Below are 27,923 nucleotides of genomic sequence, written 5' to 3' on the forward strand. Positions count from 1 at the left end.
CCCTTCCTTAAATATACTCAGATACTGAACTGCTGCGCCCCTTTTTGGCCGGGAACTCAAATGTTTTGCAACACTTTGGGAAAGATAAGCAAGTTACCTTCCTCACAGAGATAATGGGAACTGCAGACGCTGGAGAATCCAAGATAATAAAGTGTGGAGCTGGATGAACACAGCAGGCCAAGCAGCATCTCAGGAGCACAAAAGCTGATGTTTCAGACCTAGACCCATCTCTGATGAAGGGTCTAGGCCCGACACGTCAGCTTTTGTGCTCCTGAGATGCTGCTTGGCCTGCTGTGTTCATCCAGCTCCACACTTTATTATCTTCCTCACAGACTCAGGTAGCAACTCTTTTATGCTTCATCACACCTACCCACACCTTTGCTACCAATACCTCCAATCATTTTGTAACTTTCAATGACATCTCATCATCGAAATTCAAGAATTTGTACGTTAATTTTGCTGAGCCTAGATTTAGAGGAGAATTGTTTCATCCTGGGGTACACTTAGAGTGAATATTAGTTGCACTGTCTCCAAGGCAATAATATCTTCTCTTAGATAAAGAGAGACTAAAACTTCAAGCAGTACTCCAAGTGTTGTCTCACCAAATTATTATCGTTTGTTATTTCAAACTTACTGCAGAGAGACAGTTCCCATGCTCGCGGGCTTTGAATAATTCTCTATCTTCTTCAGAGTCCTGAGGTGTTCAGTTACCTGAAGAACAGTCATTCATTCATTGGCAGTCCCTCACTGACAAGGATGACTTTCCTTCACTCCCTCATAGGTGAGCCCATAGCTGGCTGTACAGTGAGATGCAGCGTCCACACTCTCTGTTCCATCTGCGACCAAATGTGGTCATGGGAAGGGGTGGGTGGGTCACTGGTGTTGTGGCGCAAAGCCTACGCTGTTTCACCTGGCTTCCGCATTTGTCCTGCGGCAAGTCTCAAGGTGCTCAACACCTTCCCAGATGCTCTTCCCCATCCACTTTGGATGCTCTTGTTCCCGTGATTCCCAGGGGTCTGAGATCGACAGCAGGGAGCTTCCCCCGTAGTTACCACAATTGGACTTGTTCCCTCTTTTGAAAGTTCTTACAAATGTGGCAAATCGGAGCTCTCCCATGATGCTCAACTCCTTCCAGATAACGCAGCCAGCAGAATGTAGCTTCTGCAGGAGCTCTTTGCCTTTGCAATTCAATCCAATGTCCTCCAGCAGCCTTGTTGTTCTTAAGCTGATGGGCAGCCTTCACTATTTCCTGCAGAACTCGGTTGTTGCTGAAGCTGTGGCGGGTCACATGCAATGGGCTGTGTTCAAGGATGTTCGAAGCAATGACAGAGCGTGAGTGGAGGAAGATAAACAGTCGCACGGCTGGTACCTGATAAAAGGCCGTGCACAGACCAATCCATTTGATGTTGCCACCCAGCAATATCTGTACACAGCCATTCAGCTCCAGTTCATCTGCAGCCACTTCAATTCCTGCTTGTTCCAAACTGCAGCCCAACAATACATCCCATAATAGACAGTTTACCTGCTTGGAAAAACACTTGGAAATCCTTTAAAACACTGGCAACAGGACAATTATTTCTTACTTCAGTCCATATACATCAAAGAGAAATGTGAGGATAAAAAGAATCAGTCTTTACAAGCCAAATTGGGACTGCCTGGAGTTCTGTCATAACTGGGCAAGAGGACTCACTGTGCAGGAGCTGTAAAGCAGGCTCAATGGGTTTAATATTTTATCTACAGGGACAATGACGTGGACACAGGGGACTCAGTCTGCTCTCTCAGGTTTCAGTGACACTGTTATAGTGGGATCAGTGTGACCTTTCCCTGGCAGTCTCACAGAGAAAGAGGAGTGCACTGCAAAGGCTTATGCAGTCAGAAGGCAATTGGAGTAGCTTTTGTGTACAGGGTTTGTCTCTCTCGTTGTTGAACAGAACATCAAATCTCCCACTAGAAAATCGTCTTGACAACTGTGCCTTAAATTGCTCAGCGTGGATTAAATTTAATGTCAATGCCATTTTAAATTGTCATCGAAAATATCATTTCATCTTTGCAGTGAAAACGTATTTGTAAATAAGCAGTCTTTGCCACTTAAACTCACCACATTACACATCACTTCAAAAAGGATTTTTCAATTTACGTTCGTCCAATCTGATGTGTGAATGGACAAAGTCACATTTGACAACATAGAATTATACAAAACAAGGAAATCGGGAGCGGGAGGAAGCAAATCCACGTTCCCCCAAAATCCCCAAAATGATCAAAAACTGTTTTGCTCTGCAATACCATAAACCTGTTCTCTCTCCATATTCATGGATGGTTTGAGGGTTTGACCTTCATGGGTTTATTTGGTTTATGTTTATGTTTAGCCCCTTCAGGCTCTGATGCGCCAGCAAAAACCCTCACCATTGTCTTCCATCTATTTTTTATGTCATCCAAAAAGTTGGTCATAGTGTATTCAATTTCCTCACCCAAATCATGAGCATACAGAGTAAGATATTCTAGCCCCATTACTGATCCTTGAGGTGAACCAATCATTATAGGTCGCTATCAAAAATGTATCCACTTCTCCCGACTCTCCATCTTCTATTATTTCTCCAATTCCCCAACAAACCTAACGTACTGTCTCATGTACCAACGAGTCAGACTTATTTAGTATATTAGTGAACACAGTTTTGATGGAAATATGAAAACGGCTGGTTACCTTTTATTAGTACACTGCCCCCATCCTCCCCATGCCAAGAATTCTAACATATTCTTACCCAAGATTTGACCATCATGAAGCCACACCGAAGCTGCCAGCTCATTTTGAAATACTCTACTATCACATTCCTCAGAGCAGACAAAAACATTTTATCAATAACCAACTCAAATACTCGGGGTCACAATTTCAAGGTGAGAGTGGAAAAGTTTAAGTGAGATATGTGTGGAAAGTTCTTTACACAGAAGGTGGTGGGTGCCTGGAATGTGTTGCCACCAGAGGTGGTAGCCGGGGTGACGACAGCGTCATTTAAGATGTATCTAGATAGATACATGAATGGGCAAGGAGCAGAAGGATAAGGATTCTTGGAAAATAGGCAACAGATTTACATATAGGATCTGGATCAGCGCAGGCTTGGAAGGCCGAAGGGCCTGTTCCTGTGCTGTAATTTTCTGTGATCTTTGACCTTTCCTTTCAGCAAAATGGCCGATGTTACTTTGTCTCTTTCTTTTTTATATATACACAACTCTTACATTGACACTTTTTCAATGATCTGGGACTATTCCAGATTCTAAAGCTTCTCATACTATTATAGCCAGTGAATCCTCTATCTCTGAAACTCCACCATTTAGCAACCCTGGAAGTCCGTCAGACTTTAGCCACTTTTGGTTCTGCAGAACTTCTTTTCTCTCGTGTTTGCTATTGTATTTCCTTCCTCTCATCATTTCCCCCCCCCCCCCGCCGTTAGTTAATTTATTTTGAATGCTGTTGCCTTCGATCACGAAGACAAATGCAAAGCATTTGCTGCTAAATCCATTTGCTCGGCCATTTAAAACAGTTCTGCTTCCATTGCATTGGAATTACCCTTATTCAGTTTTAGTTCCATTATTTATAACTCATGTTTCTCACTCTCAAAATAAATTCTATGATATTACACTCCTTTTTAGACTGAGATAATTTTAAAGCCTGCCTCATTACTGATTAACAGAACCAGAAGAGCCTGATCACTGTTTGATTCCACACCGTATTGTTCTAGGAAATTGATCTAAATGCACAATCTGATTTTACTCCCTTCCAATCCCACTGGGGAGCATTTCGGGGCCAGTGATCATAATTCCATTATATTTCAAATAGTAACGGAAAAGGAGAGGTGAGAGCTAAAAGTTATGACTCTGAATTGGAGGAAAACCAATTTTGACAGTTTCAAACAAGAACTTTCAAAAGTTGACTGGCAGAGTATGTTCACAGGTAAAGGGATGGCTGGAAAATGTGAGCCCTCAAAAATGCGATAACGAGATTCCAGAGACAATATGTTCCAGTTAGGATGAAGGGCAGGGCTGGAATATATCGGCAATTCCATGTGAGGAGGGAAATTCAGGTTTTGATCAGATTTTAGCACATTGTGTGCTTGACTTTATTCTTTTCATTTGTGACTGTCCTTCAAATCTCTGACTAAGCAGGTTGGCTTCTCCCATCCCTCGTGCATATTTTCCTCACTGAGAATTTCTTTTCTCTTCTTATGTGATTCATGTGCAAATGCTGAAATGTTGCTACTAAATCGCTTTGCCTGTCTACGTAACAAGCTCTTCCCCATTGCTTTGTCATTATTCTGTTTCAGTTTTACCCAGTTCATTCTGATCTAAGATCCACACTGTCAAACTAAATTCTACCATGTTCCGCCATCATTTGCCCCGAGATCACTTATTAAACTTGCATCACTACTGATTACCAAGATTGCCCGATTTGTGATTGATTCAATGACATAGAGTTCTAGGAAATCCATTAAAATGTACTATTTGACATTTCCTTCCTGTCGATATGACTATTCCAAACTGCACACAAATTAAGAGATAACAAGGTGTAGAGGTGGATGAACGCAGCAGGCCAAGCAGCATCAGAGGAGCAGGAAGGCTGACATTTTGGGCGGAGAACCTTCAGAAATGGGCTGATGTTTCTGGCTGAGATTTTGCTTCAGAAATGCGACTATCCTACTATATTTTTATCTATCCTACCAGCCAACTAGCTTACTATTCCTACTATCTCTGCACAAAAATTAGCATTTTTTCATGATTGATAAGATGTTTACCTGTACCCATCATTATTTTGTTGCACTCTGTATCCAACGGTACAGCTCAGTTACAGGGCTATTCACATTTCACATCACTGTCATATTCCCCTGATTGCTTACTGTCTCTGCCAATATGCACTACAGCTATTTCAATTCAAGATTACATCTCGGCATCCTACTTATTCAATTCCACATTAACAAAGCTGCACCATCAAACCTTTCCTTCCCTCCTGCCCTTTTGAAACATCATGTATCCTTGAATAATTAGTTCCCAGCTTTGATTTACTTGTAAATATGTCTTCAGAATGTCACAACAATTCACACCTCTTTGTGCTGTTAATTCATTGACTTTGTTTCAAAGCGATGCATATTTAACTGCACAGCGATTAATACAGGTTATTTTAAGGAAATAAATTCCCCTTTTTAACCCAATTTCCGGTTTGTGTGTGTCTGTATGCATTCTGCCCCTTTCAAGCACATTCTGCGTATTATTATTTGATTTGATTTGATGTGATTTATTGTAGTCACATGTGCCTACGTAGAGTGAAAAGCTTTGTTTTGCGAGCAGTACAGGCTTGTGTAGGAGGAGCTGGTGCCAATCCTCACTGTTTGCGGTCTATGGATCAGGAAGCTGAGGATCCAGCTGCAGATGTCGTGCAATGCTGCCATCTGCTTTCCTTCAGAAGTCTGGGTATCAGGTCTCCAGGAATCCTGTTTTTCAGTATTTCAGCCATATGTTTATCATCTTAAACTTAATTTATCCTGCGCCGCTGTACCCATCATGAAGTTAGTATTCTGAAAATCATTGCCTTGCACGATCTGCATTTTTATCAGAAACAGTATTTATAATCATGCCCTCTCTTACCACGACTGTTCTGATATTTCTCTCTCCACTTCTTCAATTGAATTGAACTATTGTGCCCTGGTCAGTTTGTTCGATCACGTTTTGTAAATGTTCGTTCATGATCCATGTGCTTGTCAACAAAGTTTGCAAGAACCTCCTACCTACTGGCCAACAGCTCAGGCCAAGGCTCCTCAAACGCTACTCGCTGTTTCGTCATATCTGCCTCACCTGGTGTCACGCCCTCCTCTCCCTGATCACAGTCTGCATTCGAATGACTTAACCTGATGGGTGTGACTGTCTCCTGGAGCAAACTGTCTGGGTAACATTTTTTCCCTCTCTCTGATGTGGTGAGAAGCCTGCAGCTCAGACTCCAGCTCCTCAACTCAGATCCACAAGGTGTAAACACATAGTATGCATGTCTTTGTTCTTGAAACCATGATGCCCAGCAGTTCTCATGTCCTGATTAACAATATAGCACTGACCTCAAGAACGCATTTAATTGTGTTTAAAAGTATTAATTGTGTTTTTCCATCCTTGGTTTTTGTATTTGAAGATCTCCCCACTCTTTACTGCATTTTTACTTACACAAGAATCACACATTGTCTCAGCCATATCTCGCAAACAGAGAGAGAAAAATAGATGTAAGACCTGTCTGCAAACTAGAGACCTGATGTTTATTTTCAACAACAGGTTCAATCAAAAATCCCACATACACTTCAGTTGTTCTCTTGCTGTAATATAATCGTGTGTCTCCTAATATCACTCTGCCCTGAGTCTCACTGTAGGAGACCTTGTTGGGCAGCACGGTGGCTCAGTGGTTAGCACTGCTGCCTCACAGCGCCAGGGACCCGGGTTTGACTTCACCCTGGGGTGTCTACTTGTGTGGAGTGTGCTCCGGTTTCCTCCCACATTGCGAAGATGTGCAGGTTAGGGTGGATTGTGTACACTAAATTACCCAAAGTACCCATGGATGTGCAGGTTAGGGTGGATTGCCCAGAGTGATCATGGGTGTGTAGTTCAAGAGAAGGAGTCTAGCTGGGATGCTCCAAGGGTCAGTGTGGACCAAAGGACCTGTTTCCACACTGCAGGGATTCTATGATTCTTCCTCTGTGTCTTCTGTCCTCTGTCATTCACTCTTGCTCACAACATACTGTTTGAACCTTCGGCATAAAATAATCCCAAATCACTTCTCAGCCTTTCACCAATTAAATAGTTTATTCTCCTGTGACAGAACAAGAACCATTAAACGCTGGGAAATGGGAGCAGAAAGGGGCCAATCAGCCCATAGAGTTTGCTTATTCCCATCGCAATCAAATATGTATCATTAAGATTGCCTTTCAGTCTTCGGTATTCCAACAATTAAAAACCCATGGTACACAACCTCTTCTCATAAGACAGCCCCTTTATTCAGTTTACAGAGGGCTCCCTGCTATAAGATGTTGTGAAACTTGAAAGTGTTCTGTATATATTGACAAGGACGTTGCCGGGGTTGGAAGGTTTGATCGATAGGGAGTGACGGAATAGACTGGGGTTATTTTCCCTGGATTATCAGAGGTTGAGGGATGGATCTCAGAAAGGTTTATAAATTCATGAGGGGAATAGACAGGCTAAACAGACAAGGTCTTTCCTCCATTGGTGGGGTTGTCCAAAACGGGAGGGTATAGTTTAAGGTGAGAGGGGAAAGATTTAAAAGCAACTGGGGGACAACATTTTCACGCAGAGGATAGCGTGCGTATGGACTCAGCTGCCAGAGGAAGTGATGGGGACTGCTACAATTCCAACATCTGATAGGCACTTGGATGGGGATATGAACAGGAAGGGTTTCAAGGGATGTGGGCCAAATGCTGGGAAATGGGACTGGACTCATTTCGGATATCTGGTTGGCATGGACGAATTAGGCTGAAGGGTCTGTTTCTTCACTGTGTCTCTCCACAACTCTATGAACCTACAGTACTCCAATCAATTTGCGGAATTTGGAAAACTTCTCTTGCACTTCCTCCATTTAACTCTTTACTGCTATCAAATATAGCACTTTATTGTAATTCACATTACGTTGGTCACTGATTACTACCTGAACTCCAGTCACCCCTGAAACCCCTACTTCCACACCATTTAAATAACATATTGGCTTTCTCATTCTCCTACTGAATGGATAACTTCACAGTTTGCCTCATTGTACTCCATCTACCTCTTACTTCTGCCACTCACCTTGTCTGAGTTAAAGGTGAACTTTTTCTGCACCATAGAGTTATACCTGGGCGAAAGGGCTGATTTGCCTCCTGTGCAGATTTGTGCCAAAAGAATGTAGCTCAATTGTCAGCAAGAAATTGAGAAGCAAAGTTGTTTGGAGATCTCCTAAATCTGTATGAAGAATAGAGTTGTATTTAACTGAGCCTGCCGTGGTTGTTTAGGGCTTGGATGGAGAGGAACTTGTTAAATTTTTTAAATTTCCTTGGATAGCTGCAGGGGAAATGATCTTCCTCAATATGAGGATGTACCTCTGAGAGAAGGTGCAAGATTTGATCTTTTCTTGGGAAACAGGTCAGGCAAGTGATTGAGCTGCCAATGGAGAAGCATTTTGGAGCAAGTGATTATAATTCTATTAGTTTTAAATTAGTTATTGAATAGGATATCCTGATCTTAAAGTTAAGGTTTTAAACGGAGGTTTGAAATAAGGCCAATTTTGACAGAATTAGACCGGAACTTTCAAGAGTTGACTGTGGGAGGCGATTCGTAGACTAAGAGGCAAGAAGAATTCAAAGAAGGCATGTTCCTGTTCATGTGAAGGGCAAGGTTGGTACAAACAGGGAATGCTGGATGACTGGAGAAACTGAGGTAATAGGAGTAGTAGATGCTGGAGATTCCGAGATAACACAGTTATCCCTCAAAGTTGCCACCCAAGTGGATAAGCTTGTTAAGAAAACATATGGAGTTTTGGCTTTCATTAACAGGGGGATCGAGTTTAAGAACCCCGAGGTTATGCTGCAGCTTGACAAAACCCTGGTGAGACCACACTTGGAATATTGTGTCCAGTTCTGGTCGCCCTATTACAGCAAAGATGTGGAGGCTTTGGAGAGAATGCAAAGGAGGTTCACCAGTATGCTGCTTGGACTGGAGGGCTTGTCTTACGAGGAGAGGTTGACTGAGCTTGGGCTTTTCTCTCTGGAGAGAAGGAGGAAGAGAGTTGACCTGATTGAGTTGAACAAGGTAATGGGAGACATGGATAGAGCCGATAGCCAAAGGGTTTTCCCCAGGGCAGGATTGACTGCCACGAGGGGTCATAGTTTTAAGGTGTTACGAAGAAGGTATAGCGGAGACGTCAGAGGGATGTTCTTTACCCAGAGAGTTGTGAGCGCATGGAATACTTTGCCAGTGGTAGTCGTGGAACCAGAGTCATTAGTGACATTTAAGCAACTGCTGGGCATGCACATGGACAGCATGGAATGGAGGGGAATGTAAGTTAGTTTATTTTATTTTTGGATTCGGATTAATCCACAGCACAACATCGTGGGCAGAAGGGCCTGTGCTGTACTTTTCCATGTTCTGTGTTCTATGTTCTAAAGTGTGGAGCTGGATGAACACAGCAGGCCAAGCAATATCTTAGGAGCACAAAAGATGACATTTCGGGCCTAGCCCCTACATCAGAAATGCCTGGTTCTGTAGGCAGGTACTAAGAAAGGTGATGTGGCTGTAGTAAAGAGTTGGCTTCAGGACATGGCCAAGCAGTTTCAAAGCTGAAGAGATTACAAGAAACTTGCAGTGGGAGAGAGATCCCCTGAGGTTTGTCCAGACAGAGGAAGGTAACTTCTTCAGGTTAGGCATCCCGAGAAGAGGCTTCACAGTCAGGTTAAAACTATATCAAAGATAATAGGAACTGCAGATGCTGGAGAATCCGAGATAACAACGTGCAGAGAAACTGAGGCTCTGGCTAAGGAAGAAAGATGCATATGTCAGATGCAAGCTGCTGGGATCAAGTGAATTGCAGGAGGAGTGCCTGGGCAGTATGGCTTCACTTAAGAGGGAAATCAGCAGGGCTAAAAGCGGTCATGAAATGCCTTTCATAAATAGGTTTCCAGGGATTCTAAACAGATTCTCAAATACATTTACACAACACAAAAGTAAATGGTCCCTCTTAAAGATTAAAGAAGCCATCTAGGTGTTGAGACGTGGGAGATGGGTGTGTTGTTCACTGAACATTCCCTTCAGTACTTCATGTAGATAGAGCATTGAAGGATGCAGCTTGCTATAACAAGGAAACATAGTTTTAAAGTGAGTGGAGGTAGATATAGGGGAGACATCAGAGGTGGGATCTTTACTCAGAGAGTGTTGAGGCATGGAATGCATTGCCAGAGAGGGTAGTGAAGTCAGCCTCATTTGGGGCATTTAAGCTGCAATTAGACAGGTATATGTATGATAGGAAAAGACAGGGGTAGACGTTAGATAGACCTTAGGTTTACAGTAGAAGATCAGCACAACATCGTGGGCCGAAGGGCCTGTATTGTGCAGTACTGTTCTTTGTTCTATGTTCTAAGCGAGGGAACCTTGAGAAATTAATAGTGATGCCTTGAAACGTGCCTGTATCATAGAGGCAGAACTGCTGGGAGTGTTAAAATGCATAAATGTGGATAAGTCCTGGAAAGCAATAAGGTGTATTCCAGTAGTCTGTGGGAAGCGAGAGAAGAAATGGTTTAAGACTTGTAATTTGGGTGCAGTAATTAAAACAATGTGAGAGAAGGGGAAACAGGACTCCTGGATGACCATTCCCAAAGCAATCATTTCAAGCTTGCTGAGATATTTGTATCACCAACAACCATGGGTGAGGTTTCAGAAGACTGGAGAATGGCTAATGTTGCATCATTATTTTGGAAAGACTGCGAAGGAAAAGCCAGAGAACTATGGATATGTGATCCTGAATCCAATGGTGGGGAGACTGTCGGAGGTGTTTCTGATAGAAAGCAGTTGCATGCAGTTGGAAAGCCACCGACTGATTAGATGTTGTAAATTTGAGTTTGTGTACGGAAAATCATGTGTCACTAATGTGACTGAGTTTGTTTGAAGAGGCAACAAGGAAGATGAAATGAAACAGAGTGTGAGGCTTTGTTTGTTTGGACTTGGAAGGGTTCACCAAAGATTGACATGGATGTTGTCAGGTTTGGAGGGATTGAGCTGTAAGGAGGGACTGAATAATCCAAAACTTCTTTCCCTTGAGAGTAGGATGCTGAGGGGTGACATGATGGAAGTTTTCAAATCATGAAAGACAGGGTGAATAACAAAGGTATTTTTTCCCTGTGGTAGGCTATTCCAAGTCAAGAGGGCATTGGTTTAAGTTAAGAGGTGTAAGATCTAAAAGTCATTGGGGTGACAACGTTTTCACACAGAAGGTGGAACATGTAGGGAACCAGCTATCCGAGGAAATGGTAGAGGCAGTTACAGTTACAACATTTAAAAGTTATTGGGAGAGATACTGAATACAACAAATTCTGGAGATCACAGCAGGTTTGACAACATTCATTAGAGAGAGCGAGCTAAAGTTTTAAGTCTAGATGACTCATCAGAGCTGAAGTGAAGTGTGGAGGGGACAGCATTTATGATATAGTTTGCAGGGGGGTGAGTGTAGTGGGTGGAGGGTGCTGGTCGAGAAAATATGTTGATTGCTCAGATGAAGTGATCAAAATGTGAGAATGGCAGAACAATGGTGTGTCTCCTGCCAGACTTGAAAGGACAGTAACTGGGATGGGAGTGGGGTGGGGAGGACTTGATAACAAGCTGAAAGGAAAGGAAGAAATGGGTCACAATTTAAAGGTGTTGAACTCAATATTACGTCCAGAAGGCTGGAAAGTGTCTCATCTGAAGTGTGATATTGTTCCTCCAGTTTGCACAGTGATTCACGGGAAGACTGCAGCATGCTGAGGACAGACATTTTAGCATGCGAACAGGATGTTGTGTTAAAATAACTGGCTACGTGAAGGTCAGGACCACGCTTGTGCACAGACTAGAGGTGTTTTGCCAAAGCAGTCACCCAGTCTGCATTTGCTTTCTCCAATGCAGAGTGGGGCACTTTGTGTGCAGCAAATCCTTTCCACAAGATTTCCAGGCTCTCCAGACTGCTTTACGTGGAAAGACGGCTTAGGACTTTGGAGTGGTGAGCAGGGAGGAGGTGAAGGGGCAGGTCTTGCACCTTCTGTCGTTATAGGGGTTATCTGAACATGCAGAGGAATAGAAAGTGTTTAGGGGACATGGGCCAATGCTGGCAAATCGGACTGGATCAGTTTTGGATATCTGGTCAGCAGGGACAAGTGAGTAAAAAGGGTCTGTTTCCCTGCTGTATAACCCTGTGACAGTTTGACTCTCATACTCTGCCCTCCTGGCACTGTGTGCAGGTTTAGTGATCTGGCATGATAGCACTGCTGACCCCTTTCAGGCACTGGAGTGAATTCCTTTTGGTGGGCTATATAGTTTATTTTTGCTGCTTGTTTTGTATTTTGGTTACTCTTTGAATATATCAGAAAGCGATTGCTCATGTACCTTTCTTGAAAGAACAAAGATGTTTGTTACGAATATAAATCAAAACCCGAGGCATATATTGTTAGTTAAGGTTTACTGGACCGATTGTATTCTGAATATCAGAAACCATTTGTCAAAATTAACAGTGTTACAGACTCTCAAAAGTCAGTGAAGTTTTCCCTCTATCACTGTGTTCAATATTCTTGGTATTGGCACGTGTGCAATTCATTTCCTTTCATGAAATCCCTGTCCTACCACTCGTTGTAATTTTATTCACGAAGTGTCTTTCCCTGATCATGAAAATTGTTTCAAACTCAGCTGAATCTTACTTAAAAAGGGCCGTAAGGAAAATTTTGTTGACACTATGTTGTCTTCATCTTCAACAATACAATTTGAAGTTTTCTCCTCAGTGGATTTTAAGCACCTCAGCGCTCCTGTTTTTAGACAATGGCATTCAACTGCCATATACTCTCGGCGCTTGCATGAAAACATTTCTTCTGGCTCCTTCCCATTGTGGTTCTCACAAAACCCGCAGGTATCAAACCAGATACCAAAACAGTTGCCTGCTTGGCATTATCCCGAAATCTCATAGTTTCTTGTCAATGCTGTTTTCAACTCAACGTTCAAATGATATCCAAGCATGAAGAAAATAAAACAAATGTCATACTCGTAGAACTGAAAATTCAGCTCCCTGTTCCTACACTGTCAAGGCAAGTCCTCAAAAAATGCAAAGGTTATATTTTGAAATGTGATATGAGTAGGGAATTCAGGGAGATCTTTATCTCTTAGCTAGCTCCCATCTTATCTGAAATTCGGTGGACACTGGGATAAATGTTCTCCCCTTGTCATGTTGATCTGGGTGTACAACATCAGCATCAAGGGAGAGATTGACATCTGGACTCCTGAACGTGAGAATAAAAGTGATCGTCAAGTACTCACTGTATGGGTGTAGATTCATTCAGAGACAAAAAAAAGCTCAAATGCAAGCAATACAAAGAACTGTGTTCTAAGATTGCCACTTGTGCATGAAATTCATGATCAGCAAATAGAAATGCTGGTGGATAGTGTGTGCAAAGCATGAGGGGTACTGTGGAGAATAGCTGTGAGTCCCAAGTGGAGTCAGAGAGAGTTGGAGCAAACACTGATCAGTAATAGGTGAGGCAGCGGTGGGAAGAGGTTGTGAACCTGAGCTGCATTGGCATTTGGAGGCAATGGCTTCATGGCATTAACCCTGGACTAGTCCCAGATAATATTCTGGGGACATGTGCTTGAATTCTGCCACGGCAGATGGCGGAAATTGAAATCAATAAATAACTGGAATTAAGAGCCAAATGTCGACTGTGAATTCATTGCTGATTATTGTGGGGAAACCCATCTGGTTCACTCATGAGCTTTAGGAAAAGGAATTCCATTCCTGATGTGGTCTGGCCGACTCAAAACTCCAGATTCACAGCAATGTGGCTGAATTTTAACTTCCCTCTGGGTAATTAGGGATGCTTCCTCGGCAGTGATGCCCGCATCCCAACAATGAACGAAAAAAAGTTATTTTAATTGATTCAGTCTGGGCGTGGAATCATGCAGTGATCGTGACTATGGTATTGACGCTGCTTTTGCTGTGAAGGCTATCCTTGGGCTTTTTTGAGGAGCCTCAACATTTGATCTTTCTGCCACCCATGTGAGCAATGTAGCAATTGGTACAAAGGATGGAGATGTTAACCCAGGATTACTGGAACTGGGAGTTCAATGAATGAAAGAGCGAAGACTGGCAGGTGGTTGCACAAATTGGCCGGAGCAAAGCTATGGAGTATCCATGCTGAACACAGCAGTTTTGAGCAGGATTTCTGAGTTTCTAATGCCTCCAGGATTTCAGAATGAAACACTCTCTTGATGGCCCTGTCTACAATGCAATAGACAGATTGAGAGATGGCGAGGTCAAAGTCTGTGCACTTGTTGTCATCTGTTGAAAATATGTTGAAACATGCACCGATAAGAATGAGATTCTGAAAAGGGTTGGGGGTGGCAAGTATTTGTGTCGTAGATTTCAACCTCTTGGGTTATTAACTAATTTGGTATCTCTTTGCCCCTGCAAGGCCATGATTACAAGAAATTCATTGTGAGAAAGAATCTGTGTGTTTCCAGTCTGTAAAAATGAAAAATGATTTACTGTCAGTTATTGTTTGGCTGAAACAAGTAAATGAATGAACTGAGAAGCTGGTTCTGGTTCTGGTGTCCACTGCAACAATATTGGGAATAGCAGAATTCCTTCAATTGTATTGTCCATTACCTACTCCAGGAATGAGGGGAAATGGTCTTTCGAACTGAAGTCAATCCCTCTGAATGATCAGGCTCTCTACTTTCTACCTCACAATGTGAGTTACAAACAGACAAACAAATGAATAAAGTTACATACTGTTCAAATGTAAAGGCAGTGGCGATACTGTATATCAGGGAAGATCGTGCAGAAATGCATCTTATGACACAATTTCTGCAGTGTTTAAACAACCTATTAAGGCACATCGACTCTACCCCAAACGCCCAGAGAGTATCTGTCACAGCTTCACCATTATCCATAACTGTAATCCCACATTTCCCATGGATAACCCATTTCGCCTGCACACCTTTGGGCTGTGGGAGGAATCTAGAGCACATGAAGGAAACCCATGCAGAGACGGGGAGAATGCACAAACTTACCTGCGGGTGGAAGTAAACATGGCTCCATGGCGAGGTGAGGCAGCACTGAGGCAGCATACCGCTCTTTCCAAGATAATCAACAGAACATCGGGTCAGACAAAACTTCTTAAAAATGTACAATCCATATTTACCCTGTCATCTGCAACACTTAATATTCACGATTTGAAATATAATTGTACAGTGTCATGTGAAATTTGGTGTAGGTTGGAAAGAACGTTTGTCACAGAAACAATACTGTTACTCCATAGTTTAAGATGAAATGAATGATCTCGAATCAGAGAACATAGAACTGTACAGCACAGTAACAGACCCTTTGGTCCACAATGTTGTGCCAAACATGACACCAAATTAAACTAATCCCTTCTGCATGTCCCCGCCCATATCCCAAAATTCCATTCATATTCATGCACAAATTTAATAATCCCTGAAACACCCTAATGTACCTGCACTCACCACCCCCTGGCAGTGCATTCCAAATGCCTTCCAATCTCAGTGTTACAAACTTGCCCCTCACATCTCCTTTGAACTTGCCCCCTCTCATCTGAAATGAATGCTCTCGCAACCACCCCCGGTCTGAGAATTGCAACTCTAGAGTAAAGGATTCTGACTGTCAACCCTATGTGTGGATCTCAAGATTTTGTAAAATTCTGTCAAGTCTCCCATCAGCCTCTGCTACTGCACAGAAAACAATCTGAGTTTTTTCCAGCCTCCTCTTTTGGCTCATATCTCTAAAACAGGCAGTATCCTGATCTGAAGAAGGGTCTCGACCCGAAACGTCAAACTTTCCTGCTCCTCTGTTGCTATGTGGCCTGTTGTATTCATCCAGCTTCACACCACAATATCTCCAGTTCCTTATAAACCTCTACTGCATCCTTTCTCAAGCCTCCACATCCTTTCTGTAATGTGGCAACCAGAATTGAATGCAATGCTCTGAGTGTAGCCTGATAGAAATCTAAAAAACTGCAGCATGAGATTCTGTCTTTTGCACTCAAATCCCCGACCAATAAAGGCAAGCACACCAAATGTCTCCGTTACCACCTTATCTGCTTGTGTGGCCGCTTTCAGGGAGATGCAGACTTGAATGTCAAGGTCCCTCTGCACGTCACCACTGTCCAGGGTCTTGCCATTAACTGTATACTTTCCCTTAACATTCCAACTCATCCACTGCAGCATCTCACACTTACAGGATTAAACTTCATCTGTCATTTCCTTTCCCATGTATACAACCGATCTGTATCCTACTGAATCTTTCGACAACAATCTGCAGAGTCTGCAACTTTACCGATCTTCGTGATGTCTGCAAATTTACTAACCCGCCCATCAATTACAACACACTGTAGCAGTGAGGAGATGTGCCGAGGAATAGGATACAAATGAGCAATAATGAAAGATTCCGCACCACCAACAAGGTATTTAATATGTGGAAGTGGAATATTAAACCAAGACACTGGAATAGACATCATGCTTTCATCTGAACCAAGTTAGCAGTTCAGATTGTATTTCCATGAAGCTGATGACATGAAAATAAAACAAATAAGAACAGGGGTGGACACGCTGTCGAAAAAGATTGCTATGTCATTCAATTTGGTAACAGGTCATAGACTTATATTGCACAGAGAAAGAAAGCATTCTGTCTAATCAAGCCTAAACCTAACTATTCATCACTTGGCCCAGAGCCTCGTCTGCCTCGGCATCACGACTGCACTAATAAATACCTCTTCACTGGGCTGAAGATCTCTGTCTCTGTCGCTGTTATGAGCAGCAAATGCCCACCACCTCGGGGGAAAAGGAAACACACTTTTCCTCACATCCATTTTCAACCGAGTGGCACTTGGCGTAAATCAATTGCCTGATGGCTGGTCCCTCTACCAGAGGGAAGGTCCTTCCTACCTACCCTACATATGCCTCTCATGATGTTATACTTCTCAACCATCTCGCTTTTAAATGCTACACTCTGCTAACAGAGAAAATTATCCCAAATGGCTTCTTAACCACTGTATCTACCTGCTTTCTTACTTGAAGGGACTGATAAACTTGCAAACCAGGATTCCTCTGATCTTCACTCCTTTGAAGGGTTCGAACATTCATCATCTTCTCACATACCCTTTTTTGACCCCATCAAGTACTCCACCTCACATTTAACTGGGTTGTGGCTGACTTAATGAAAATTTGCATCATCTTTATCGTTATGTCCCATCTATCAGAGTATTCTTTTACTTCCCCATATTTCTTCAATGATAATGCTGTATATGCGCAGACAATAAGTATTCACAGGCTTCAGGAATAACGAAATTCATAAATTCGCGAATTCCACCTCATGCAGAGATTCCTTTTATTTGAAATTTGCCATTGACTCTGCAAATAATAGAACAATTTATATGGACAGATGTCAATAACTTGCTAGAACAATATGCAACTGTCATGTGCATCTTGGATTCATCAATATCATTTGGGCAAAATACCGGACACGTGACTGCATGAACCGAGTGGGACAAGGAACCAATACACTCAACTCAATTCTGAGCAAATTCTGCTCCATTCCATGATAGGTCAAGCTACAACAACGAGAAAATTCTAATGTTGTTTGTGCCGAATACAGCTGATGGCTCTGGATCTGATACCACAGCATGACCACAGCAACAGGGGAGAATCGAAGGATTATTCAACCCAGGAAGCAAAGTTCTTCATGCTGTAGAGAGGTTTTCCTCAATTCTTTCATGGCTTCTGGTTTTCACTGGTAAGACCAGCATGTTTCTTTTATATTCTTCCATGCGATGACACCATCACTGACCAGGCATCATTTATTGCCCCATCCCTCATTGCCCCGAGGACAGTTAAGAGTCAACCACTTTACTGTGGGTCTCGGATCACATGTAGGCGAGACCAAATTCCTTCCATTAAGGGCATTAGTAAATCATTGATACTTGAGAATGGATTTACGGTCATCATGAGATTATTAATTTCTGAAATTTTAATGAACACAAATTCCACCATTTGCCATGGCAGGATTTGAATCAAAGTCCCCAGAACATTATCTAGGCCTCCTGATTAACAATCCCGTGATAATGCCACTGTGCCAAACCTTCCCACTCTGTGACTGACGCTGGTTTAACACTGGTTTATCGGTGAGTCCAAACACAACCACATTGACTTGGCTCAGAAATGACAGGAAGGTCAAATTAAGTGAGGTGATCATCTTTCCTTTACGCAAGCACATTGCGAAGCAAACATTTCTTTTCCTCATAAGGACTGACAGTGACCAATATTCAGTCAAGTCTCCAATCCCAGATTAATGTGTCAATGAAACCCCCTGAGGTGCACTGACGATATCTGGATCGATTTCAACAAAGCGTCACCCTGGGGCATTTTCCTCCATGAGCACCCAATTAACTTCAAGCATCACACCACACTCTCTCCGCTTGATTGCACAAGATATACTCTTGATTTATCTGAGCAACAAGTATTAACGTGGTTGTCACAATATGGAGTACATGTCTCCACGTCATGAAGGATTCATCACTTTCAAGGTCCGCAGCAGGAGCATGATTCAATATCTCCTCTTCCCCAGACAACAACAGGCTCAATAAGATGACAAATTCCAATGCAAAAAGATGTCTGGGCTGATTGACAGCTCGACTACATTTTAAGCATTGACCCTCTCCATCAGTGATGCACAGTTTGACCACCTTTCAGAGATAGCACGAACTGCCGATGCTGGAGTCAGAGATAACACGGTGTGGAGCTGGAGGAACACAGCAGGCCAGTCAGCATCAGAGGAGCAGGAAAGTTGCTGTTTTGGGTCAGGGCCCTTCTTCATAAATGGCGTACAGGGAAGGGAGCTCTGAAATAAACAAAAAGAGGAGGGGTGGGGCTGGGGAACGTAGGTGGGATGATGACCATCTTTTAATTGCGTTTCTGCAATTTGCTAAAGCACCTTAAACTTCACTACCTTCATGGGAAAAGCTGAGCTCCTGGAAGATAACAGAATTACCCACATGTCAAATTCCAACAGGTTTAGTGCTCTGTCCTGTAACTCCAACAGCAACTCTCTTTCACCTCCTGGGTCTAACTCAAATGCCACCCTCTCTAACAATTTATATTAAAGCTGGAAGCTCACAGCAGCATGCGTCAGGGTAATTACAAAATGAATAAGCGTGACTGGGCTTATCAGTGGTTTTCAATCTGCAAGAACAACAATATTGCAAGAAGCTGAATGTTTCAGGAAAGTACCTTCCCCGGAGTGTACAGAGAGTCACGACGACATGGTAATGACTGAATATGTATCAGTTAGTTGTTCAAATCACCTTAAATTTAAGTAATCTATTCTCATGCACCACACTGTTATAACTATACCCCTGAAATATAACACTGGGGCAAATTTTCTGTGAAACGATATCATCCAGGATTTAATTGGAGCATTGCAAAAACCAAAAGCATTTCTGTTTTGATTTGTCTTTACAAATATCCAACTGAAGCTCGGGAAATTTACAACTTAGCAGAGAGACCGTCATGCCAGCTTTCATGCCGTTTGAAATGGAATATCATACCTTGTTGGCGATCCTGATTTCTCCAATAACGGGACAATAAATTATTGATGTATTCACAAGGCCTGGCAAGGTGTCACATGGGAAAACAACGAGCAGGTCACGCAGCTTCTTCAAGATGCAAGAGGGAGACTTGGTGTAGAATGCAGAGCTGAAATTGACTGTAGGATGGGCAATATCATGAAACATCGAATTCATCACTGGCTTGGAAAATTCATGGGATCATGGATTATGTAATTTGTTCTGATGATATGATAACTCCCCTCAGTATAGTATGTAGGCCTTACTACTCGAATTGAAAAATGTTATCCGAGTGCTTTAAAATGAAAAAAAAACTCGAAATACTCCAATAATATTACGAGCATACGAGTCCCAATAAGATGTTGCCGTTCCTTGTATTCACTCTCACTAACTGATTGCAAATGGAATAAAATTTATTCTCACTTCCTTTGATAAATGATAGAGGACTAAAGGGCAGTTAGCAGTTAGGGTGGAGTTAGAGTCATAGTGTCATAGCGATATACAGCACGGAAACTGACCCTTCAGTTCCACCCATTCATGCCGACTAGATATCCTAAATTAATCTGGTCACATTGGTAAGCAAGATAATAAAATGTGAGGCTGGATGAACACAGCAGGCCAAGCAGCATCTCAGGAGCACAAAAGCTGACGTTTCGGGCCTAGACCCTTCATCAGAGAACATTGGTAAGCAATTGGCTTATCTCTCTGAATCATTTTCAATCATATACACAGCCCAATTGCCTTTCAAATGTTGTAATTATACCAGCCCCCACCATTTCCTCTGGCAGCTCATCCATGCACACATCACGCTCTGCTTGAAATAAGTTGCCCCTTCGGTCCCTTTCAAATCGTTCCCCTCTCACTTTAAACCTATGCCCTCTAGTATTGGATTCCCCCAGCCCTGGGTCCATACCTTGTGCATTTACCCTTGCCATACCCCTCATGCTTTTATAAACCTCTCCAAGGTCACCCCTCAGCCTCTGATGTTCCAGGGGAAAAAGTGCCCCATTCAATTCAGCCTGTCCCTCCAGCTCAACCCCTCCAACCCTGGCAACATTCTTGTAAATCATCACCGAATCCTTCCAAGTTTCACAACAGGTAGACCAGATTGCACACAGTACTCCAATGTTGGCTGAACCAATATCCTGTACAGATAGAACATTGACCATGTGGTCAATGCACTGACCAATAAAGACAAGCATAGGAAACATCTTCTTGACTACCCTGTTCACCTGTGACTCCACTTTCCAAGAACGATGAACCTGTACACAACGGTCTCTTTATTCAGAAACACTCTCCAAGACATTAACTTGAAGTGTAAAAGTCCTGCCCTGATTTGTCTTTTCAAAATGCAGCACCTCACATTTATCTAAACTAAACTCCATCTGCCACTCCTCGGCCCTTAGGCACATCTGACCAAGGTCCCGTTGTACTCTGAGGAAACCTTCTTCACTGTCCACTGCAGCTCCAATTTTGGTGGCATCTGCAAGTTTCCTAACCATATCTCCTATGTGCACATCTAAATTCACATTGCAGTTCACATTCCAGTTCAGTTGTCATATCTGCTGACTCAATGTGGCTCTCCCATAAACTATTTCAACTTTCCACATATTTTAACAGTTCTGCAATTTATTGGGATAATCTCCACCTCACAGCCTGATACAAAAATGAAGCAAACAAAAAACAAGAAATGATAGTCATTGAGGAAACATTTAAATATTTGGATAACGCAGGAAAACATTATTGAGTCGATTGGAGCTGGAGATTTTGAAGCCATAATGCAATGATGTATTGTCATTGTGCTTTTTAAAATACAATACAACCAATTCTCACTTGTTCACTGCACAGAGACAATGAGAGGCACAAAATCAACCTGGACAACACATCGCTAATCACAGAGGTCAAACAGAGACATCGCACGGAATTCCTGGAGGCCTTGTTTTCATACTGGAACTCCTTCAACAAAAACATTGAATCAGGTCCTGCGCACAAACCACTGAGAATCAAAACTGGATGGATTACCTACCAGCCCAGTAAACAGAGGCATTTCAATAACCAGCGGGACAGGACACCGACGTTTCACCGTTTGGCTCACTGAGCATGTCTACAAGTCAATCCACTACCCGAGCTACAAATCTTCTCAAAAACATTGAATTAGGATGGGAACATAGAAGCTTTGGGAAATACATTTGCAGATGATTCCAAAATTGATGGTACATTTGGCAGTGAAGAAGGTCATCTAAGATTACAAAGAGATCTGGATCACTTAGTTCAAGGATCTCAGAAGCAGCAGATGGATTTTATTTTGGATAAGAGTGAGGTACTGTATTCTGGTAAAAGAAACACAGGCAGAATTTAGTGGGTACCCTGGATGGTGTTGTAGAAGAGAAATACTGATGGGTTCAGGGACATAATTCTTTGAAACTCGCATTATGCCTCAGTAGGATGACTGAGAAGGCATTTAGCATGCTTGCCTTTAGAACTCAGGCCACTGAGTGTGCGAATTAGGAAGTCATGTCGAGTTTGTACCGGACATTGGTGATGCCTATTCTCTGGGCAGTTCCGTTCGCCCTGCTTTCGGAAGGATACTATTAAATTGGAGAGGATTCAGAAAATATTTCCCAGGATGTTGCTGGGAATGGAATGTTTCAGTTGTAATAATGGGCTGGAGAGGATGAAACTTTTCTCAATGGAGAGTAGAAGGTGATAGGTGACTGGATAAAGGATTATAAAATCATATGGGACATATGAAAGTTGACTAGCAAGGGTCTTTTCCCTTCGATGGTGGAGTTCAAAATGAGTAGGCATTTTTTAGGGTGAGAGGAGAAAGGTTCAAAGAAGCCATTTGGGGAAACTTTTTAACACAGAGAGTTGAAGGAACGGCCAGAGTAAGTACTGGAAAGGGGTACAGTTGCAATATATAAAAGGCTTCTGGGTAAGTGTCTAAACAGGAAATATTTGGTGATATCTGGCAAACTGTTTTGTTGAATTAATCCCTTAAATTTATTTACTGAACTGTCTTTCTTTTGTATAAATGAGTGCTGGATTTATTCACTCCTTAATTCAGTCATGGGTTAGGGGAATCGATTGACAGCATTTATTGCTCATCTCCAATTGCTCAGAGGGCAGTTAAGAGTTAACTACATTACTGTGGGTCTGGAGTCACATGGAGGCCACGCCAGCTAAAGATGGCACTTTCCTTCCCTAAAAGACATTAATGAATCAGTGTGCTTTCCCCCGACAGTCGGCAATGGATTTATGGTCATCATTAGATTCTTATTTCCAGACATTTATTGAATTCAAATTCCACCAACTGCCGTGGCAGGATCCATTGCCTATCAGTTTTCATTCACCATGACCCAGCCATTCGAGACTTGACCACACCAACTCCCAGGGTTGCCTCATATCTAAGACTAACCCAAACATAATACTGATCCTTTCATAAACCCAACAGTTAATCAAACATTGACATAATTCTAAACCATGTCCAATATTCACTGTAACCACATTGTGAACACGAGAGCTAACTCAAATCCCAGCTTGATACTGATGATACATCCAAATAGGACATTAAGCAATTTCATTGCAGTTCTGTTAAAACTGAATCCAATGTTGAGTGTTCAGGCACTAATGCTAACATCCAACTGAAACTCATAAGCCACACAACATCACACAACAGGCCATGGATCTCAAATGAAGCTCCTGACAGTGCAGCGAACCTATGTACAACAGAGTAGAAATGAAGAAGAAAAGTAAAGAGAAGAGGGTGAGGCCATGATGGAGAGATGAGAAGGAGTGATAGTGGCTGATCTAGTCTGGCACAGATCTGATCAAGACCGTGAAATTGAGCGAATTCTGTGTTGCTGACTTTGATTCTGTGAAGCACTCAGCTGGCTCTCCAAAGCCAAAGAGAGCAGTGATCCTCCTGAACTCCATCAAACAGGACAAGATGTGTTTTCTGTTGGGAGGAATTCAATCATTGAATGGTCATTTGGGAAGGTCATCAACATGAGATCTCAGGGTGAAACTGAAAGCATTTACAGGACCAGTTCCATGAACAAGGCTTCCAGTTCTGTTTAGTTTCTTCATGTGGTCAGGAAAGTTGTTTGGTGAGGGAGTGTGTGTTTATCCAATCCTTTCGTCATGTGAACATCTTTCAGCATCAGAGGTTTCATTTAGCTGTCGTCATCTGTTTGTTCTAAATCTTCAAGAAAAACACTTTCAAATATTGTGCAATACAAATATCCCAGCAGAGATATTGATGAGCGTAAAATTAGGACCCTGCAAATCAGACGTCACAGAATCATACTGAGAGGGATTATTTGCAGAAGGAAGGAACAACTCACAGCAAACTGAAAATGCACAGTTTGATTCGAACGGTGAGGAAAATATTCTACCTGGTTCTCGGCATCATTGGCTTTCCTGGTGAGTGTATATAACTACTGAGTGTCTTATCCAGTTTCTGCTGTTACCCAGTGAACAACAATGTTACCTGCAACAGTATAACAGGGCAAATACCCCGCACATATCTCTATATTTCATTCTGCTGCTCCTGGTGTTTCAAGCTCTCACCACTTTGTTATTCCACGCAGTGTATGACTGATCCATGAAGAGAACAGAATTTCTGATGGATATTATGTCAAAAAATGTATGGAATTAAACAGTGATTAAGCTGAATGAAATGGGATTTTGTGTTTCAATTATTTAAGGGTTTGAAAATCTTTGTGAGGAGGAGCTTTGAAAATTAATCATTTCCAAAAAAATCGTGTGGATTGAAAAACAAGTTGGCCAACTGATCATGTTCTAGCAGAGCATTGGCTGCCTGAAGACAAAGAGTGAGAGAAGCAGGTACATTTAGATAGAAGCAATTTTAACAGGGAGAAGATGTCCTTCCCAACAGAGGTGCTGTTGAAGGCTAAACTGCAGAATCAGTTGGAGCAGCACAGTGGTGGCAGGGACGACTTTGATTTGAAAAAAGACAGAAACAGAATTTGTGAAAATGTCTGAGACATACGACAAAGCTATTTTGTATACACAGTGAAGGAAAATATTTCACATGATCAGTCGTTGGTTTCAGATGTCAAAGTAAGATGCGAGGGAAAGCAGAATTTGAAGTGTGCAAAGGGCCCCAATCCGAAATGTCGACTTTCCTGCTCCTCTCAGGTTGCCTGACCTGCTGTGTTCCTCCAGCTCCACACTGTGTGAGGTTCTGTGCTGTGTTGTTTTTGATTATTGTTCCTCTAACTAGTTCTTTTCACATTTGTATTGATAAAGTCGAATCCGGAGCACAAAGCCTCAGTGATGGAGAATGTTTTTCATTTCTTTATCTCGTCTCTCTCTCTCTCTTTCAGTCAATTTAGTGACTGTTGCGATCCTGTTTCGAGGAAAATGTGGACTCTCAGCCTGCAGCTCTCGCTACCTTCAAGCCATGGCAGTGGTGGATCTATTGGTCGTTATCATTGAAATCATCCTCAGCCGAATCGAACATGATTTTTTCCCAACATCATTCTTGGACATCACCCCTGTGTGTAGTGTTCACTATGTCCTGCGCCGTGTTGCCATAGACTGCTCTGTGTGGTTCACCATCATGTTCACGTTTGATCGATATGTCACCATTTGTTGTGAGAAACTGAAAACCAAATACTGCACGGAAAAAACGGCAAATGTGGTTCTTGCAACAACCGGCAGTCTGCTCTGTTTAAAAAATATTCCCATCTACTTCAGATTTGAACGTGAGGTGATTATTGATGGAATACCATGGGGCTGCTCGAATTCAGATGCATATTATTATGACCCTGTCTGGAAAGGCTTCAACAACTTTGAAAAGATTCTAACACCCATATTCCCATTTGGTTTAATTCTGTTCCTCAACGCCCTGACAGTCAGACATATTTTAGTGGCCAGTCGAGTCCGTAAAAGTCTGAAGGGTCAAAATGAGGGAGAAAACTCCAGGGACCCAGAGATGGAGAGCAGAAGGCAGTCTGTGATTTTACTCTTTACCATATCTGGCTGTTTTGTTTTTCTGTGGTTTTGGTATATTTTGTATTATTTTGATGTTGATGATCCTTTAGACAGTCATGGTGAATATATATTTAAACAAGTTGCATATATGCTGCGGAATTTGAATTGCTGTACGAATACCATTGTCTATGTGGCTTCCCTTTCCAAGTTCAGAGAGAAGCTCAGGAACCCACTGGAAGCTATATTTACATAAATAACTGAACCAACGACAACTCAAAGCAACTGAGATTGGATGATCACAAAAACATTAGCCTGGTGCAGGAAATAAATGCCAAAGGATGTCAACAATTGGCAAGAGGCGACAGAAAGTTGGAGAATCAGAAGAACATTGGCAGCAGTTTTCGGTTGCCCAATAATTCAGGGTCAAAGAGAAGAGATGGCTGTTGGACAACCTGAGGTCAGTGGAATCAATAACATTATGGAGCAGCAGAACAAGGTCAAGAAGTGTTACACAGAGACTCCAATGGAAATACACAGACAAGAATTAGGAGCAGCAGGAGGCCATTCAACCCTTTGCAGCTGATGCACCAATCAAAGAGTTCTTGGTTGGCCTCTTGCTTTCCTGCACCAACTCTAATTCAGTTGATGTTAAGCTGTGGAAATTGAACAATCCCAGTGTTGAACTGAAACTATTGAGTGTTGAAATTAACTAGAGGAGATAGACACATCAGAGAAAAGTCAACAATGCACTGAGCTGACCTTTGGGAGTCCAACGATAAAGATGGCAGGAAGAAAGTTGAAGCGCCTCCTGCAGGACAGGAGGAAGAGCTGGATTGACAGCTTCTCCTGCACATACACTGGTTCTGAGTTTGTTCCATCCACTCAGGGAAAGAAAATTACTTTCACAGATGTAAATTCTGTGGACGATGCAATTCCAGATGTATTGATTCACTATTAAATCTAATGACATTCACATTGAGAATTAAGGCTTCAATCCGAATTCCTTCCATTCCTGCTGCTGTGTTTATCCCTGTAAATGTGTTCAGAATGTATCATTTGCAGATGGCTCTTATTTGAACTGAAGGTGAATCTCTGGTGATCAGTCAGATTTATCATTTTCATTTTCATGACTTCATGTCAATCTCATCACTGAAACCTTCATCCATTCCATTGCTTTCCCCAGCCTTGATTATTGCACAGCTCTGCATCACACATTCCACACAGTATAAACTAGGCATGATCAAAATCTCTGCTGCTTGTTCCCTAACTCACTACAACTCCCAATCATCAACCTTTGCCATCTGCTTATGCCCACACTCAGACTCCCTGTTAACCATCACAGAAGCATCGAAGATGGGAGCATGAGGAGGCCATTCAACCCTTTGTCCCTTCTCCCCCATTCATCACAGTCATGGCTGATTGTCTAAATCAATTGTAAAATCCTGCTTTCTCCCCGTAAACTTTTACCCCATTCACCCCAAGTGCTGTATTCAGCCTCTTCAATACATTCAGTATTTTGGCATCAATTATTTCCTGTCCTCATGAATTCCACAGGCTCACCACTCTTTGGGTGCAGAAATATCTCCTCATCTCCTTTCTAAATGGTCTACCTCATATCCTCACACTGCAACTCCTGGTTCTGGAGACACCCACCATCGCGAACATCTTCCCGGTATGTACCCTATCTCATCCTGTCAGAATTATTGAAGTCACAATGAAACCCCGCCCTCCTCCATCTGAACTCCAGTGAAAACAATACTAACACACTCAGTCACTCCTCATGTGGCAGCCCTGCCACCCCCAGAATCAGCCTGGTAAACCTTAATTGTACTCCCTTGCGAGCAAAAATGTCATTCCACAGAAAAGGAGACCAAAACCGGACACAATATTCTACATGTGGCCTCACCAAGGTCCTGGAAAGTAAAACAACACATACCTGCTCCTGGACTCGAAACCTCTCACAATGAACACACCATTTACCTTCTTTACTACCTGCTGCACCTGCATGTTTACCTTCAGTGGGTGACCCAGGACACTCAGATCTCACTGCACACTCCCCTCTCCCACTTTACAGACATTCGCATTGTAATCTGCCTTCATGTTTTCCTTCCAAAGTGAATAACCTCAGTCATGCAAATTTTACCACATCTGTCATTGATTTTCCCACTCCCACAACCTGTCCAGATCATGCTGAAGGATCGATGCATCCTCGTCACAGTTCACCCTCCCACCCAACTTGGTATCTTGTGCAATCTTTAAGATGTCACATATTGTTCCCTCATCCAAAACATTAACACATAATGTGAATAGTTGGGTCCTGGCACAGATCCCTGTGGCACTCTGCTAGTCACTGCCTGCTAATTTGAAAAAGACCCATTAATTCCTTCTCTTTGTTTCCTGTCTGACAACCAGTTTTCATCCATCTCAATACACCTGCACCAATCTCATCTCCTGTAATCTTGCACAACAACCTCCCATGTGGGACTTTGTCAAACACTTTCTGAAAGTCCAAATATATTACTTGACTGGCTCCTTTATGTCAACTCTCCTCGTTATCGCTTCATTGAATTCCAACAGATTTTTCAAGCATCA

The 27,923-nt window shown here is 42.4% G+C and overlaps 1 protein-coding gene across 1 annotated transcript; it reads left to right on the forward strand.

The window, feature by feature from the left end:
• Window positions 1-23,658: 23,658 nt before the first annotated feature.
• LOC125461617 (probable G-protein coupled receptor 139) lies at window positions 23,659-25,584 on the forward strand. The gene is made up of 2 exons (XM_048550543.2): window positions 23,659-23,795; window positions 24,722-25,584. The coding sequence occupies exons 1-2, from the start codon at window positions 23,729-23,731 to the stop codon at window positions 25,582-25,584; spliced, it is 930 nt and encodes a 309-aa protein (XP_048406500.1). The 5' UTR covers window positions 23,659-23,728.
• Window positions 25,585-27,923: the final 2,339 nt, after the last annotated feature.

The sequence above is a fragment of the Stegostoma tigrinum genome, chromosome 40, assembly GCF_030684315.1.
Source record: "Stegostoma tigrinum isolate sSteTig4 chromosome 40, sSteTig4.hap1, whole genome shotgun sequence".
Taxonomy (NCBI): domain Eukaryota; kingdom Metazoa; phylum Chordata; class Chondrichthyes; order Orectolobiformes; family Stegostomatidae; genus Stegostoma; species Stegostoma tigrinum.

What these genes read in the sequence shown, in the direction of transcription:
- LOC125461617 (XM_048550543.2), top strand. Translation starts at nt 23,729, where the DNA reads ATGCACAGTTTGATTCGAACGGTGAGGAAAATATTCTACCTGGTTCTC. An exon ending in CGGCATCATTGGCTTTCCTG is followed by an intron (nt 23,796 to 24,721) that starts GTGAGTGTATAT and finishes TCTCTCTTTCAG; the next exon opens with TCAATTTAGTGACTGTTGCG.